The sequence below is a fragment of the Mixophyes fleayi genome, chromosome 5 (genome assembly GCF_038048845.1).
Source record: "Mixophyes fleayi isolate aMixFle1 chromosome 5, aMixFle1.hap1, whole genome shotgun sequence".
NCBI classification, from domain to species: domain Eukaryota; kingdom Metazoa; phylum Chordata; class Amphibia; order Anura; family Limnodynastidae; genus Mixophyes; species Mixophyes fleayi.
Genome location: NC_134406.1, coordinates 62088673 through 62108202, shown reverse-complemented (window position 1 = coordinate 62108202; position 19530 = coordinate 62088673). Strand labels below are relative to the sequence as shown.

At 40.2% G+C, this 19530-nt stretch overlaps 1 protein-coding gene across 2 annotated transcripts in view; it reads right to left on the bottom strand.

Moving 5' to 3' along the window:
* The window catches only part of PLEKHA8 (pleckstrin homology domain containing A8), a 37810-nt gene that overhangs the window by 15497 nt on the left and 2783 nt on the right, over positions 1–19530 (bottom strand). For both annotated transcript variants that reach the window (XM_075212295.1, XM_075212294.1), the window contains exons 2-8: positions 14241–14357; positions 11990–12145; positions 8224–8348; positions 6837–6995; positions 6539–6579; positions 5195–5343; positions 1664–1871 (exon numbers count right to left, since the gene is read on the bottom strand). In XM_075212295.1, the coding sequence (XP_075068396.1) occupies positions 1664–1871; positions 5195–5343; positions 6539–6579; positions 6837–6995; positions 8224–8348; positions 11990–12145; positions 14241–14357 (955 nt within the window). The remainder of the gene's footprint in view (positions 1–1663; positions 1872–5194; positions 5344–6538; positions 6580–6836; positions 6996–8223; positions 8349–11989; positions 12146–14240; positions 14358–19530) is intronic.

Here is a 19530-nt window from a genome sequence, read left to right as displayed (position 1 = left end):
CTGGGAAAATTAGGACACATGGGAGCCCAAACAAAGCGCTTGTGTGATACCAATGATTCATTTCTTCAGCAAACTGTATACGGGGGATTCAGTTATCGTTCAAACGGCTGTGCAGGCGTCTATGACGCCTTATAAAACCCAGGCATTCTCCAAAGTTTCAAGAGTATTTTTACGCATTTGACTAATCAGGAAAAAAAAAGGATAAAAAAAAAAAAAAGAAAAAAAAATCAATAACAAAGCACTCCACATCTGTTGTTACCATCATGTCAGACCAGCTCCTAGCTTCAAGAAGTCCTGCTTCAGGGGCCAAGGCAGCCAGGTTCCTTCATATTTTTAACAGCATTGTACACCCCTGCCCAAAATGTGTAGGTATGTTTTATCATATTTTCAGTTTTGGTGAACTAACTTAAACATAATTCACCCGAAGGTGTGTGTGCTTCCTTGTTGTGAGTGCAACAAGCTGTCTAAATATACTGTATAAACAGAAAGCCATTAGAGGCGATTCCTGGCAATCCCATTACTGACGCACAGAATTGTCTATGCAATGTTGTGTAGGGGCAACAACAGTAGCTCAGATCTGCATCACAGTGACAGTATCACTATAGTTCCAATAAAGGAAGGAGAGTCCAAGGTCCTAATAAAACACAGATCAGCTTTCACAGGTATCTAATTTTTTGAAGGATCACTATCTGAGAAAATATTTGTTTTATGTTAAATGCTTCTAAAGAAAGGGCACTGAGTTTTATCCAAGTTAAAAGAATAGCATTTTGAGTTAGTACAGTATATATTGTTATTATTCTGTGTTAAAGACACATTAAACATACAGTAACAGATTTGCAACTATCCCTCACTGTATATGTCTTGTTCCATTTACGATAGTAGCACGATTCAGACAATGTGTGACATAGACAACAGAAAGAGAATTAGTGCTATTCCTTATTAAGACTGAAGAAGAAGAAAACAGCAAAATAAACTACTGCAGCTCCAACAAGAGTGAGAACGCTATACTCCTTTTTGGAAATAAATAATCCTTAAACAAGTTTTTGAAATGTAGACAAAAATCGCTACCAATGATCTTTATGCACTTTCGTAAAACGGTACACCATGAGGTTTCCAAAAATTAAGTGCTGAAAGCACACACATGACACCACTGTTACCCTAGCTGGAAATAGAAAGCATTCAATATCGCCAATGTGACACCACTGTTTTCCTGCCTGGAAATAGAGCTTTCGATAGCTCCTACATAACACCACTGTTTCCCTGGCTGTATACAGAAAGCCTTCAATAGCTTCTACATGACACCACCGTTTCCCTGGCTGGATATAGAAAGCCTTCAATAGCTTCTACATAACACCACTGTTTCCCTGGCTGGATATAGAAAGCCTTCAATAGCTCCTACATGACACCACTGTTTCCCTGGCTGGATATAGCAAGCCTTCAATAGCTCCTACATGACACCACTGTTTCCCTGGCTGGATATAGAAAGCCTTCAATAGCTCCTACATGACACCACTGTTTCCCTGGCTGGATATAGAAAGCCTTCAATAGCTCCTACATTACACCAACATGCAATATTCAACAGGTTTTATATAAGACAACCAAAAAATATGTTAAAAAATAAATAAAAATTAGATGTTAAAATGCAAGAGCCCTTTAACAATACCTGTGACTCATTGTGCTGAAAAACGTTTCAGGGAGATCTTCAGCTTTGTCCCTTCCATTTTCATTCACATTCCCTCCTCCTTCATCTTGCTGCATCGTCTCAGTTACTGCATGTAAATCTGCACGTGTGCCTGTCCCCCCATCTTGTAGGTCATAGACATCCGAGCTCTCTGTATGTGGGGAAATTATATCTGCAACGTCCGCAGAGCCTGCAAGAAGGATTTTACAAATGTAACTTAAAAAGGTAAATTGGAACAAAAACACAAAACTAACAAAAAAAAAAAATCATAAAAATGTTTCAAAAGGATTATTCAAGCAAAATATGTGTAAATACATAACCTGAAGTGCTCCATAGCCAGGAGAGCGCTGACAACATTTGGGCTGGGGCAAGTAGATGTAGGTAACCTATTACATAGCTCAACAAGTCGCATTCAGAAAAACTACCTGTGCAAATTAGCAACCCATCGTTAGCTAGCAGCTGCAGATTAATCATAGCTATCCTTATTTTCTTTCCTGATGCCTAGTTAGGAAGTTGCTACGTGGCAGCTTCTATGAGTCAATGAGGTCTACATTGTATAGAAAGGAAATCTCCACAGCTAATAGCTGTACTGAAAAAAGTTCTGTCCATCTCTTCACTCCATCCCTAATCTGTAAACACAACAATAGCCCAGTGGGCAAATGACCTCTCTGAGCAGTGTGGTGACACAGTGGTTAGCATTGCTGACTCATAGCACTGTGTCACGAGTTCACCTCCGTCCAGGGCACTATTGTTATTATTATTAATTTTTATTTATAAGGCGCCACAAGGCGTCCGCAGCGCCGTACAGAGACAAACAAATTACAATACAATGGGAGACAGCACATTACAGTTAACAGTAAGCACAGCAACTCAGTAAGCTCAATGCACAGCTAGAGAGGGCGGGGAAGGGGGGGGGGGATCCGCAAACGACGGGGCCCAAGTAGGAGGGCGCGGAAGACAGGGAGACCCCCAGGGGGGAGGGGGGAGCGAGAGTGGACGTGGGGTGGAGGACCCTCGAGGAGGAGGGCTAAGTAGCTGGAGAGCAGAGTTAGAAGTGGTGGAAACAGGAGGAGAGATGGCCCTGCTCAGAGGAGCGTACAATCTAAGGGGAGGGGTGGACAGACAGAGAGATGCAGGGGAGAGAGGGAGAGTAGGGGGACGGAGGCAGAAGATAAGGTAGGAAGTTAAGTGGGAGACAGAAAGGCTTTAAGAAAAAGGTGGGTTTTTAGGGCCCATTTGAAACTGGACAGATTAGGGGAAGTTCTGATGGAGGGAGGGAGCTTGTTCCAGTGGAGGGGGGCAGCGCGGGCGAAGTCTTGGATACGCGCGTGGGAGGAGGTTATAAGGGGGGAAGAGAGGCGATAGTCAGAGGCAGAACGGAGAGGGTGGGATGGAGCATGAATAGAGAGGAGGGTGGAGATGAAGGGCGCAGTGGAGTTGGCGAGGGCCTTGTAGGTGAGTGTGAGGAGCTTAAAGAGGATTCTGTAGGGGAATGGGAGCCAGTGAAGGGCTAGGTAGAGGAGGGAGACAGAAGAGGAGTGGCAAGAAAGGAAAATAAGCCTAGCGGCAGCGTTAAGAACAGATCGAAGGGGATCGAGATGAGAGTGGGGGAGGCCAGTGAGGAGGAGGTTGCAGTAGTCCAGGCGGGAGATGATCAGAGAGTGGATAAGGCATTTGGTGGCATCTTGGGAGAGAAAGGGCCGGATGCGAGCGATGTTACGCAGCTGGAAGCGGCAGGATTTAGCAAGAAAGGATGTGGGGGCCAAAGGAGAGAGAGGAGTCGAGGATGACACCAAGGCAACGAAGTTGGGGGACAGGGGAGATAGAGGTGTTGTCGACAGTGATGGAGAGGTCAGAAGGAGATGAGGTATTGTGTGGAGTTCTTATGTTCTCCCATGATTCTGTGGGTGTCAGTTTCCACCCACTCTCCAAATACATACTGGTAGGCTAATTGGCTTCTGACAAAATTAACCCTAGCTCGGAGTGTGGTAGGAAATTTAGATTGTAAGCTCCAATGCGGCAGGGACTGATGTTAAAGCAATATTCTCTGTACATAGCTGCGTTATATAAACAAACTATAATAAATTTATAGTCCACAGTTTGCTATCCCAGTGTCACAGACATTCAATCTTGGAGAAAAGACAAGATCAGCACCACAAATAGGGCAGTGCGATGGTCCATAGGCAGGGAGCAGGCTGTTACACGGGGGAGAAGATTTCAGGACAGGCAACAATTACATTAAAGTGGAGGTGTATTTATAATTATTTCTGGAATTTATATTAGACATTGTGTTTTACAGTAATTTGGAGTGTTTTATAATAATCTTAGCGCCGTAAGTACAAAGCAGATGAGGAATGAAGGAGAGGAGTTAAGCAGATGAAAAGTTGAGTTGATGGAAAAGAAATGAAAACAGATAGGATGTGTAGTACATTTATTATATGTAGCCAATAATGTTCCCAATACTGTAAAATATAAGGATGTTAGAAGTCCAGAGTATTCTTGTGACAATATAATGGTAAAAGGTTGCAATCTGAGTGATTTTATACAGGCCCATGCAAGTCTAAGGTATATTCTTATAATACCCAAGTTTTAATTTGTGGTTTAACCCTTCTAAAATAAGTAACATGACATCTCAAAATAGAAGTGATGACACCACTACCCACCAAGTGCAAGAGTATGTTCTACTTTCTACATCTATCCATATTACTTGTGTAATATACATATTTAGAATCAGTTGTATACTATGCATCATTTATCACATGCTATATCTTCTGTACAACTTGTGTAGAGATTGTGATCATTGTGGAATGCTAGAAAATATAATATCCCTGTAGTAGTTTTAATGCAGAATGGGGTCAAAAGCCAAGTGTATCATGTTAAAGCTTAAAAGATAAAAAAAGAATGGTCTCAGTGTACAGGGCTACTGCTTCATCAAAAGATATGTCTAATCCTGTACTTCAAATATTACATTCAATCACTTCTGGTGACAGCAGGGGCGGGCTGGCCCGGGGGGCATCGGCCCCTCGGTCAGGCCGCTATTAGGGCCGGGGGGGTAGGCCAGCCGGCCGCCCCCCGGCTGAAAAATACTATGCTTTCCCCCGCGGCCGCATCTGATGACATCAGATGCTGCCGTGTCAGCGCACAGGCGGCCTCATCACATGACAGGGGATGCGGCCGCGTCATCAATGACGCGGCCGCATGCCTTTTCATGTGATGCGGCCACCTGTGTGCCCCCCTTGCAGCCCGCGCCTGGATGACAGGGTCTGGTGGCGTGGAGAACAGATATATATGTGATGGGAGTAACTTATGAAACTAATTTACAACACTTTTTATTATTTAACTTTTCTTTTTTAAATTTATTTATCAGTTTTCTAGTCATGGAATTGGCTTCGCTCTTCCCAAAGCATTGTTGGGTGTGAGTGCAGTCCAAAGTGTACTAAAATGTTAAACATATTTTGTTATCTACTGGTCACTAGGAGTACAATTATATAAATATATAACATAATTCTTTACCTCTTAGGTCATTTTCCTGGGAAGCCACAGAGGCCGTCTCTGATATTTCCATACCGAGGACCCGGATATTGTCAATAACGGAATGGTCACGATGATTGCTCTCCTTTTTTATAGAGCCATTCTCACAATTGTTGTTTAGTTCCATCTTCCTAGAGTTATAAAGAAGATTAAGAAAATATATGTACAGAGGTTATTCTGCGCATTTCATTTATAGGATAAATTGCCACATTGATTTGTCAACCAAGTTCAGTGCTATGTAATTTATTAACAAGATCAGTGCCACCTGTCGCCAAAATTACTATGAAAACTAGCAAAATGCAAGCATGGCATTACCAGTTTAACCTGTTAATGACCTCTACGATCAAGCCAGTTATTAGCTTCGGGAGCATCCATCTCATCAAGAACAGCATTATACTTTTATTATTTCTCTCAGGGTAGGGTTTTCCTCATGTAGAATAAATATCTTTATTTCAAGTCTGTTATATAAGGAAATATTGGCTAACACAAAATACACCTTTATAACATCCTATGGCTCTAATTGTGCTAGCTGCAGTTTATAGAGCACTCTACACTCGCCTGTGCTCAACGCATGGCCTGGGTACGATATGGCGACGGTGATTATGTCAGCATTTATACTGTTGACACCACAATGGTGTCAACCAAAACTTTCCCCCCAAACACATTAACCCAGTGCTACTGTCGGTCCCAATGGCCCCAAACAGCCAGCGGACAATACAGTAACTAAATAAATTTAAAAAACAGTGTGCCCCCCCCCCCCCCCCAAAGAAGATATGCGGTTTCTGTGAGAGCCGCCACTCTCACTAGCTGACAGCGCTGCAGCTCCTGCAAGTAATGCAGCCTTGCAGTCCCAGCCTTCCTATCTTCTTCCTACCTCTAACACAGTAAAAAATGGCTTATAAAAATAAATAAACAGCAGCAAATAAAAGTCAGCCCAACTCCTTGGGCACTTAGACTACACTGACTAGCTACAGGGGGTTGCAGAGGGGAGGAGTCTGTCAGCAGCCAAAGATTAACTAGTTAAGTGCCAACTCCACACTCCCCAGCTACAATCCCATGGTAGCAGTGTCCCCCAGATAGGATGAAGGAGAAAATATGTTATCATTATGTGTTTGTATTAAAAGTCATTTATGTTCTTATTTCAGATATTGCGGCCCACCATACAGGTCAAGATAAACAGTTTTTTGGGGGTTTTTTGGTGAGGAGCTGCAGTGTAAATTATGGAAACATAACGTATCTTCTGAACAACTGACCACATAAATGAGAGACAGAATCCGTAAGTAGGTTGTGTTATGCTAGTAAATTGATACTCTTATGTACACTTACTTGTGTGCTGAAATATGACCAGACATAGTAGATCGGCGTACCTGAAACAAAAATACATTTTAAGAGTCAAACAAACAAGAAACCATAGCTTAGAAACAAATATAACTTCTGAAGCGCTGGATCTGCCCATATCCAACATGCAGGTTTTGAGACTGTCAAGGACAGCTTTTAGCCAGGGGAACCATGCCCGGCTTTTTATCTCAATACATTTCCTGAAAATATATGCCCACTATAGTGTCTGATTAAACAAGCAGACTGCAATTAATACAGATGTGATCAGTGTTGGCAGGCTGTGTACCTTGCTGGGTCTCAGGATGGAGAGGTGGGGAGATCCGGGGGGTGTAGCATGGGTAGGGTGAGATGTGAAGGTGCTGTTTGCAATCTGCATACATTCTTCCAGGGTTTTCAGGAAAGTATTGCATGTAGATTTCAAAAGTGCTCCCATATCAAGTTTGTCCTATGAGAATAGCAAACATATAAAAAGATTAATAACATCACCTTTCCTATATTTATTTGTAAAAAGGTATTTTACTAATGTGGTTCTGTCACTAAGTTACATCACAGCAAACAGTAAAGCTGCACTACCATCCAGTAGATACATTTTATTAGGCTACTATCCCTTAGGATGTGAGCTCGTATGAGCAGGGCCCCTCTCCCCTCCTGTCTCCATACCTGTTCTTCTTCGCTCATATGTCTGCCCGGAGTTCTGAAGTATTGGTACTTTGTGTTTATTGCTCTGTACTATGTCACCCTGTATGGTCTCCTGTTTGTATAATGTACGGCGCTGCGGAAACCTTGTGGCGCCTAACAAATAAATGATAATAATAATAATAATACTCTAGCTTAATAGACGAGCGAGCAAATCAACTCTGTTCGACACATTAGATTGGTGGCGGAAGTGGAGTGAAAGAGGAAGGACCCATCATAAGCCACACTCACCATAACTGGTCTCTGGCTAGGGTAAGGGTTAGTAAAATGTATCTACAAGGTAGTACCGCTATAAACATAAATAATGTTTATTCAGCGTTGTATTTAAGGGCCTGTCATTTTAACGCCCCTTGCAAAAGAAGGTTGGGGCAGTGTATACATATTTTAGCCCAGGAGCCTTCACATAAAAAAAAAAAAGATATTATACCTTAGAACCAACAAGTTTCAGGGGAAGATTTATAGAACCTTCTAAAAAGTAAAAATGAAGCTGTTGCCCATAGCAACCAGATTCTAGTTATCAATTTCTAGAATACATTAGATAAATGGCAGCTAGAATCGCCTCCGCTTTTGATTTTTAGAAGTTTAAATAAATCCACCCCTCAGTGTCTAACGCAGATCAGTGTTTTAGAATACATACATAAAAACACAAACATATTCACACTCAATTTTAAATGCCTTTAGCAACTGAATGGCATATAACCCACCTCTCATTAAAGCTGTGGTACTGGTAAAGTGACTTGCATAGAATTTCTACAAATAGAAATGGGGTTATCCATGAGTCACAGGTTTATGAGCAATTGTGAATGCAGTGGTTACTTATTAACAATGCCTGTCCACCACTGCCATAAGCTTTAATTAGTCGAGTTATGAAAAGCAGGCATAAATCTTCATTCACTTTGTAGTTTTAATGCGTGATAATAACACTTGTAAAAACACGCATACAATAAAACTATATATTGTGGCTCAAATGTACATACCTGGGGTTCAGAGGTACTAATAATAGATGTGTCTTTTGTTTTGTTCACTTGCTGAACTAAGATATCACAATACAGTCTTAATTCTGACATCTTGGTTTTCAGAGCTTCTGTGCTGTCACTAAACTCTGAGACACAAAAATACAACTCTGCATAAGAGAATACGTAACGAAATAAATGATTAAATGGCTAAGTAACAAGCAAGTTACACCCTAGGCCTCTAGAGAACCTTCTGCTATTGTGAGTTCACCTTGGAAACTATATTGTATTTTAAATGTAGAACAGTGTCACAAACATTTCATTGTTATACCAAATTACAGTAACAAGATATTTACCTGAAACTTTTAGAAATCTGAAACGTCTGGCAATAGCAAGCCACTTTGTCTCTAGCGTTCATGATTTTCTTCTCTCCAAAGACTATAGATTCACTAAACTGTGGGTTTGAAAAATTGGAGATGTTGCCTATAGCAACCAATCAGATTCTAGCTGTCATTCTGTAGAATGTACAACGCAAATGATAACTAGATTCTGATTGGTTGCTATAGGCAACATCTCTACTTTTTCAAACCCACAGTTCAGTAAATATACTCCCATGTGTTGTTATACAGACCTTGTGTAGTCAAATAAAGGTTTATACTATGTCAGAGACTCTTCACCAGAAGGTATTGCTGGGCCAATCCATGGCAGCATTCTCTATAATTTTCCTGCCAGTGTGGCAATGTACTATTTGCACTTCCAAAATATTTCTATTACAGTGATCTCAAACTATAAAATCTCATGTTAAACCAACACTATATTTTTTTTTTAATTTTAAGAACACATTATTATACACTACTGATACAAAATATAGCAATGATTGTGTGGCTGTTATTTATATTACTAACATTACATTATATTTCTAAATAAATACACACAACTTAAGAAAATAAGTAAAATATTAGCCACAGACTGTCCTGCTCAATTATATCCTCTGTAAATCACAGGATTTGAAAAGGTGGCAGGTCACCAATTTAGAGATTTGATCATCAGATTAAATTTCTAATCTGAGCTTCAACAGATGTGACAGGGCCTGATCAGGCAGACATCTCATGCTTCCCATGACAAACATGAAAACAATATAACGCATAAACTATCATACTTATATACCTAATCTTCTACCTGCTTAATTGTAAAATAATAAGATACTCATAAACTCAGCCATTCAATCAAGTGACATAGGGTTCCTGTATAAGGAACCATCAAGTACCTGCTGGTTGGGTCAGGAATGAAACCGGGGGAATATTATCATTAGTGGAGTTCTTCTACAAAGACTGGAATGAATATCACTCTGCTGTTTCATTATTGAAATATGATTGTCTCCCATAGGTGTGTGCAATCAATTAATCATTTGTCATATTATGCCCTTTAGTACATTTTTTATTCAAGTATTTTCAAATAACTTGTTTTTGGAGTGGGAGAGGGAAGCCTACAGAACAAAACTTGGAAAAAGTGAGGAGAGGAGCCATTGAGCTACAGATCAAATTGAACAGAAATACCATAATCCAGGGTGATTGCCCAGCATGTAGTGATCTCCATAAGGATATTTGGTTCCTAAGAAGTGCTTGCCAGTAACCACAAGCCTATAATGTGCAATAAGCATGTGTTATCACTCTGAACAATCGTGAGGCAGCAGCACACACTGAATTTTACACATAACAACACACCATTGTATGCACACCATACACCCTGAACCTAAATGTGACACTGTCAGATAGTGAAGTGGGTTACTGTATAGTCCATGACACAGACCCAACATGTTATACATGTCTTCATGCACCCACTCAAACAGCACACCAGACATGCAGAACCAGCTGGGCCTGTGTCAAGGATTAAATATGTCTTCTTTTGTACCATTTGTGTTTGCTTTTAATATATCCAAAATAATGAAAATAGTTCTACATTTTTTTCCAATCCTTAACAACCTGCATGTTTATACTGGAAGGAAGCTAGAAATAACTTCAGTGTGTGTTGAGTGGGTGACATTCTCCACAGAGAATAAGGACAGTAATAAAGATAGTATTCTACAAATGTCATCTTCTCTGTCCGGCCAAGATATCAAAATTTGGTACAAAAAAGTTTTTTTAACATTAATATTATTAGTGGAAAACAGTGGGGGTAACTGGGGGTGGATAACATGATGAGACACAGTCACATCTATATTTTAAAAGAGACACCCTGTGCACAGCCATGTAAATGCAGCATGAGGATATGCAGTCACTTGGCCTCACGTGGATTCTTTAGAAGACCGGCTGTACGGTACTATGGTTGCTCTACATGTACAGTAGTATGGTTGCTCTACATGTACAGTAGTATGGTTGCTCTACATGTACAGTACTATGGTTGCTCTACATGTACGGTACTATGGTTGCTCTAAATGTACGGTACTATGGTTGCTCTAAATGTACAGTAGTATGGTTGCTCTACATGTACGGTACTATAGTTGCTCTACATGTACGGTACTATGGTTGCTCTACATGTACAGTAGTATGGTTGCTCTACATGTACAGTAGTATGGTTGCTCTACATGTACAGTACTATGGTTGCTCTACATGTACGGTACTATGGTTGCTCTACATGTACGGTACTATGGTTGCTCTACATGTACAGTAGTATGGTTGCTCTACATGTACGGTACTATGGTTGCTCTACATGTACGGTACTATGGTTACTCTACATGTACAGTAGTATGGTTGCATTACATAAATACAAAAGTACCGACTCCCACCACTGCAAATTTATATACATGCAGCAGCTTTACATCAAGAGATAGTCCATTATATTCTGGCCAAGGTACGTAAGCGCTCAAATCAGCGTCAGGGCATCTCATTCTCATACGGGCACCTACACTAAGTTAATATATAGACCTACACTATATGAATATATGATTTTAATTACATTTACATGATTTTCTTTTTAATTTTAGCAAGAAAATTCGGATTCTTGTTGCTGATTTGCATGGGACACCAGAGGGTCCACTAGTTCATGGGCAAGGGCTTTTATTGAAATTCTTTTTTACTACAGTTATCCTTTAACTTTTGTGAGGTAAATGAGAGTGGAAATTAGATACACGCACAGAGGCAGAAACATATAGATGCATAGACATGCATAGAGTTACAAACACACATACACACACACATACACACACACACACACACAAGACAGAAAATAATTCAGTTACATTTTGGTTTGAAGTTTAGGAGATAAAATTGGTAATCTTAAAAGCTGATAGAACGATACATATCCTCATTCAAGTACAGAACCATCATAATTTCTCTAACACCAGGGGGTATATTTACTAAACTGTGGGTTTGATAACGTGCAGATGTTGCCTATAGCAACCAATCAGTTGCTAGCTGTCATTTATTTAGTACATTCTACAAAATGACAGCTAGAATCTGATTGGTTGCTATAGGCAACATCTCCACTTTTTCAAACCCGCAGTTTAGTAAATATATCCTCAGATGTGTATAATTTATGTATTCTTTGACTACACCCATTTCTTTTTTTATTTAAAAGATATTTGTTTTATTTTTTGGGCACGTTAAGATATTTTAACGACAACTGTAATCCCTGAAACAGAAATATTTCCAAGGTGACACTATAAAGATACACAAATCCAGCAGCAGCTGATCATTGTTCCCAGAAATCAGGCTGTAGGTTTCATTCTTGACCTCATAAAAGTGTGCTTGTAGCCTAAGGAGAATATGATCATACGTAAGGACATCCTTACCTTTCTCTTTCTTTGCTCTGATATCCGTTATACAGGCCTTAGCTGACCCCAAGGCAACAAGCCACTGCTGTCGCTCTGCCGCAGTCTGGGCTTTCAGATAGAAGTACTGCTCCCCTGGGATAGCTAGGTCCATCCGAGTGTTATCTGTGGCATGAACTGTCAATGCAGAAAAAAATAAATATGGACATATGGTATAAGTAGCTTTCAGCCATACATTTATATGTACAGCTTTCCTGTGCTCATTGAATTGGATATCAGTGTACCCAGAGAGCTGCTTTATGTTACATCCAAGGGCACATGTAATAAGTACTTTCTGATGAGATAAAGCAATGCCTGAAAAGCAAATATGGAACCAGAAAGATAAAGTAATACATTAAAAGTTGCAGAAAGGTATGTACAAGCCAATAAATTCAAGCTATATGATGGTGGAAACCACAGAAAATATATCCCTATATATACCAGCTTATTTATCTGTAGCTATAAAGTACAACACCTGTCCACAGAACACTATTTCTATGTATATTTACATTTATCTCTGGGATACACCAGAGACGCTTCTATCAGAGCCAGACTGCTACGCTTCAAATGTCTCTCTAAGGCTGGGTACACACTACAGAACATTTCTCCCGATGTGATAATGTTAATGATTTTACCAACAACCAAAAGTCACGAATCAGCATGTCAATTCATGTGTATACACTGTATACATTTTACATGATTTACCTTCAGATCTGTGCTCTTCATCTTTCATAACTAGCTGCAGAAAAGATCGTGACTCTGTAAACTCTACGGAGATTTGCCTACACTGCTGGTGGGGAGTGTGTACACACTGCAGAATTGGCAAAGCATCGTTCCATCATTGATAGAAATTTTTAGTCCGTTTATAAAATAAAATGATACAATGTGCTTTGGACAAAATAAAAATGATTGTGGTAGTGTACACACTAATACAAGATCGGATAGTTGTTTACCGTGTCATTAGCATGATAATCGGGAGCCTACAGCTGGGTACACACTACAGAAATTTCGACCAACCTTTTATGCCGAGCAATTTTACATGCGATCGATGTTCCGATCGCTCGGTCCATGGACTGCATACACACTAGCCTTGTTTAGGACGATAAAGGGAAGAGCGGACGTCCCTTTAGCGACTTTTTACAGCCATGTTGTCCTGAGCAATGACTGTAAATTCTTACTCACTGTTGTGGATCGGTCGGAAGTTCATACACACTACACAGCGGAAACGAGATTGGAACGAAAATATTAAAAGGTACGACCAACCAAATGAGGCGATAATCGTCCATTTGGGCAGACTTTAGACCATCGTGTCACTGTACACACTGACCCGACTTTTGAACGAGCGGTCGTATGTCGGCTGTTTGAGCCGATTATTGGACGAAAACAGTGTAGTGTGTACCCAGCTTAAGACTACCTATTATTTCTATCCAGCACTACATAGTGTAGTGGTTCCCAAACAGTGCACCTGGGGTGCCGCGGTGATCTCACATGGTGGGCCGGTGGTGGTAAGCAAGTCGAAGGACTACTTGCCAATCATTTTGGCTTAGGGATGCATTGAAAAATTTATGGAGACCCTAAGGGTGCCTGGAACTGAGAAAGTTTGGGATCCACTGACATACTGTCTTGTATTTTCCAGATTCTACATATTCTTTACTACATACCTACTGCTTACTCTGCTACTTCCCGGTTGCTACAGTCTTGTTTCTTATGCTGTTGACATAAAATACCTACTTAAATAGCTAATGGAAGACTGCAGAAGTAGGATGGCCTGAACTTTAGAAACATACAATTATTTGCAATAAAATGTGGTCTATTAACAACACTGTAACAAAGTAGGACAGCAGTGAAGTACATAAAAAGCACAATTCAAAACTACTAGGACAATGGTTGTGTTTCTTGCACAATATTACAGCATAAATTGTAGTATTTACAGTTCAGTAAAATAATTCACCTTGCTCACATAGGTAAGACACAAGTCTATACTAGAACAGACTTATGCAACCTGTCGCTCCAGATATTCTAGAACTGCAGCACCAGTCATGTTAGTGAATGGCCACATGTGAGTTTTCTCTTGTTGTGTCCAAAAGGAGAAAACCACTAGAGAAAGAGCAGCTCAGAGATTTATACATGAACGGCGATGTAAAAACAATGACTGCGCTTGTGGTAGACACATTGCTGAAGTCAAGGACAATGTCATAGAGTCACACAATGTCATTTGTTTACATATCTGTACCTTGAATTTCACACACAGCCATTTGGATGCTTCCCTTACAACCTTTCCAAGCATCTTCCCTTGAATCATAATAGGACAGAATCCCTCCGCACAGGAGAAACCATCTTGGCTGCCAACCTGAAAGTAAAACATGAAATTAATACACACGTTAATCTACATGACCATTCCGAAAATCTGTAATATTTTATACAGCAGACTTTATTGAGAATTAAATATTCCACATTAGGACGCTACTTAGCTCCTGCAGAATTACATGCTTCAGATACAGGATGATAAAATTTGTGAGCAAAACAATGTTATTTAATGACTTTTTAAAAAACTATATATTAGAAGAAATCTTACACTGGCTTTAAATAATCACAATATAAACTCCTTTCAGTGTTCATAAGTACCTAACTGTAATAGAAGAGTTATGCTGGCCACTTACAGTGCAATCTGGTTGTTTGGCCTAGGGGTTGGGCAAAGTGGCATTCATTCTTGCAGGCAGACCACAAAACACATGTACCAATAGGAGGGAGCGGCCAATCAGAATATAATAACATTGAGCCGTTGTTCGGTGAGGAGGGACACATTATATTGTAAGCTTGAGAACAGGGACTTCTCACCTCTATGTCTGTTTTATGCAGTATTGTTTTTTACTATGTTTGCCCCCAACTGTAAAGCGTTATAGAATTTGCTGGCGCTATATAAATAAATGTTGATGACTATTAAGCCAGTTGGTCAGAAGTAACAATCCACATGTGCGGTCTGCTTCACAATTTGTATATGTAAAAAGCGAACATACAAGCATCAGGAAATGTAAAAAAAATAAAATAAAAGACCTTCTTGTGATGGAATGCAAATTAGTGTTCCCTCGAGAGCAAGTAGATGTTTTCTTTCTTATAGGAAGTGAAATTCAATCTAAACATCTACTTGATGTTAGAACCTGCTTATTAGTTTACTCTCCTGTACAGAAATGGCAGTTGTTCATAGAATGTTTGACAGATAAACAATCTATTTTGAAAATAATCTAATGTTTAAAAAACTTATACTTAATCATATCTCTTGATAAAGAAAACAGCATTTGACTATGTAGCCCTTTTAAAGCTGCTCATAAAATGTATAACTCATTTAGACAAGACCCAGTAAGAGATAGGGATAAGTATACAATGACAACACTGTATTAATTCCAAGAGGTTTAACACCTAGCTTACAATGAGTCACCCTCATATATATGTCACCTCTGTAAAAACGTGCGAGGTATGTGAGGTGAAAGACCCACCAGAAATGTTACCTACAAGGTACAATGAAAGCTAAAGGTCAGAGGGCTGGATAGAGCAGACACCACCTACACCTGCAGTATATTAATATCCAACATCTTCTGCAGTGTGTACAACTAGAAGCCACATGTGATATCGCCCCAAACCTATTAAAAATATACAGTGGGCTGACTCACAGAGTCTATATTATGGGCACAGGACCCAGCTAGAAGTCTGGGAATCACTTTTCCCTGTAAATTAGTACAATATTTCCATTTAAATACTTTATTGTTATATATAATATGCTTAACTAGTATACAACAGGTAGTTAGGATTCTCCAATAGTAACATAGTAACTAAAAGAACAGCAGAAGTTGGTGGTGCCATTTATGAATATAATAATGGTATCTAATCAAATTCCATAAGGGGAACTCAATTCCCCGCCCGACATTACAGCGATGTCCGGCTGCTCTTATTTCAAGGCACTACATACTTGCTTACTTAGCTGTATCTGGGAGAGGGGCGTGCCTAGAGGACGGGATGGGGCAGGGCACGGGCAAATGTGTAATCTTGGCCCCGCCCCCTCGACTAATATGTTGTTTTGTCGCGGGGGGGGCATGCCAAAATGACGCGATTCATCAGGAATCACGTCATCTTAGCCCCGCCGAAGACTTGCCAGCTCTCCCGGGAGTCCGTGAGACCGACCCGAATTTTGGGAGTCTCCCGGACATTCTGGGAGAGTTGGCAAGTATGAGATACTACGATACTCTAACATTGCTAATTTTCCTTTGATCACTATGGGGTGTGAGGAATAAACAGCACAGTTACATTACCACAGAGGCCTTCACGGCTGCTCAGGAGGCACTCATAGCAGTGAGGTGCCTGACACTCTACCACATATAATACCATTTTATAAACCACAAATAGATGACATATGCAATAGTAATATTTATTTACTATCATTTATTTATATAGTACCAGTCATATTACTCAGTGTGTACACAGAATATGTAGTCAGTCACATCAGTCCCTGCCCCAGTGGACATTCCCTACCACACACACAGACCAGGAAAAATTTTGCCAGAAGCCAATTAACCAAGCAGTATGTTTCTCGCCTGTGGGAGAAATCGGAGCACGCCGGAGAAACTCATGAAAACTCAGGTATAGCATACAACATAGATAGGGCCCTGGCCATAACTGAACTCATGACCCTAGTGTTGTGAGACAGCAATGCTAACCACTGTGCAGCCCAAATGTATGGTAATATTGTGACATAGAGTAAGTGAATACTGGTGGAATATATTCAAGATTCAGGGGAATGGAACATTAGATACGTGAGAAATTCCATCACCTGGGGACTACGCTCAGCCCTTTGTGGATGCACTTATGGGAATCAAGATTTGTATATCAAATAACAGTGAACAGTACATCTTCTTGTTCACCCAACAGAATACCATGGTGTCAGGTGTCAGATGTCAAGTACGCTCTCATGAAGATGTACATTTCATCAGTTTGTTAGCCAACTGTATTTCTATCCTTTGGGTTAGTGTCCTGGAAGCCAGATGGAGTGTAGTCTTATCTGCAGAAAATCCTCATGTGGTAGCAGCCATAGGCATAAGAGTGTAATCCAGGCTGTGCAACAAAAGGGTGAAGACTGAGCGGCAATTCAAGTCTCTAGATAATGGACATCCAAGCAAACACCTCTAACCGGTTTCTCCGCCTACTAAGGGCGGTTTCATCAGACAGGAATCCCTTCCTTGTAAGTGTACACAAAATTGGACATCGCGGCATTTTAGAGCTTTGAATAATGTCTACACTTACGTGGTTTTGGGTAAAACAACACAGCCAGTATTCACTTATGTCATTGTGGGCCGGTGAGACTAAATGCAGATATGTGCTATATTTTGCGGAAAATCACACTGCGTATGCTCAGAACCACAGCATACACCAGCACACGTAGCAACGTCCAATTCATCTTCGAGCGCTAAGGATCCTTACTACAGCCTAAGATGTCATGGGCGGCACAGGGAGGGGACTGGGTATATGCACATAGTCAATGTACATTAAGGATGTGCCAAGCTTGAGCGTATGCTGCAGAATCCATTCAAGCTTTGGGCATCTCTAAGGTACATGCTTTCTGCCATATCACTTGCACCAGCTACAGTTCCGGTGTAAGTGACGATCACTAGTTATGACGGACACATATGCATAGTAGAACATGTGTCTGCAATCAGGCGCAACTGTAAAAATGCATTTTATGTACAGCAGACATTCATAACATCCTCATAAATGTATTTTATCAGGGGTTGTGGGGCATTAGTTCTGGTACGTTCCTTGTTGAATATTGACGTGATTGTGTCCAATGTACGTGCGTTTTAAAAAAACGCTCATTACGTTTGTTTTTGTGTTTGTTAATGAATGGTGGAGGCACAGGTGAAAAACAGTCTGCCAGAATGAATCAGCTTCACTCTGATTCGCTGCCAGACTGTTACTCACATACTGTACTGCGGAGCTCTTAGCCTTGCGAGAGAGACATGATTAAAGTCTCATCTTGGTGCTATACAGTATAAAGAGTAATAATAAATATGTGTATAACAAATGTAAAAAACTCTATCACAGTACTACAATTTTTTACACTAAATGTGCTTTATCAAGTTGTGTGACATAATATACAAATCCTGCAATTAAACTTACAAACAATAACCATTAACACCTCAATCAACTAAACCTCTCTTTGCCTTATTCTAGACCTGACCCTACAGACTTGAAGTACTCTTTGCCCAAAAGTCAATTTGTGTATGTTACAGGCACCAGTATCATGAAAAGATTGGTCTCTAGCTTCTGTAAGCAGATTGAACACAAGGACAAGAATACACCCAAGACAATAGAACGTAGGGTGTGTGAAAGAACACAGACAGATATTAAGTTTCCACATATTCTACATTATGTTCAAAGGTCTTGAAAAGACTAAAAAGACATTGCCATATATTGTCTGCCTGGAAAAACAGACAAAATCTCACATTTCCCACGGCATGTGTGTGCACAAGCGCTAACAGCACTATGCAAAGATTTCTTTCTACTCTGTTTTACATTCATCTTATGTGCTCTATATTTTCTAACAGGTAAAAAGCCCTGGGGTGTCTCACAAAAATCAAGAGCCTACAAACCTGTGAAAATGCCACCTGTTCTTCATCATTAAAATATATCATTCCACAGAACAAAATTCTGTTTTTGTGGATAGGACCTCTTTCACAGTAACAGTGATAGGTACATAACCGCCAGTGTGGTGGGGGGAATTCTGTACTAGAAAATCACTACACTGTTAGGATTCGCAAACATTTTGCTCCATTAATTGTTTATGTTGCCAAACGTTAATTATTGTATGTATGGATACAAGTCTGTGCAGCTATGGATGGTTTACTTTCAGGAAACTTCCTTAAGGCCCACTGAAAAACTAAGATAAAACTACACAGGTCTGCATCCGTACACATTTACGGACATAATACCGGAGCACAACAACGATGCATATGCCTTTAAAGTGTACTTAGGGCAGAACAGTGCCCTAGTGGTTAGCACTTCTGCCTCACAGCACTGGGGTCATGAGTTCGATTCCCGACCATGGCCTTATCTGTCTGGAGTTTGTATGCTCTCTATGTGTTTGCGTGGGTTTCCTCCGGGTGCTCCAGTTTCCTCCCACACTCCTAAAACATACTGGTAGGTTAATTGGCTGCTATCAAAATTGACCTTAGTCTTTCTCTCTGTCTGTGTATGTTAGGGAATTTAGATTGTAAGCTAAAATGGGGCAGGCACCCATGTGAATGAGTTCTCTGTACAAAAAGGAGATGAGCACTGGCCTAACATACTGGATGCATGTCACACCCCAAGCAAGTAGAACTCTGTATTTTATCACAACTTGATGAACTTCACCCAAAATCTTTTATGGTTTTATGGTTTTTTTGTGGCGTTCTTCTTTTACAATTCTTTCAAATATTTTATTTTTCAAATACAAAATAATGATGCTCTACGTTAACAGTTCCAACAATTAGATGCCC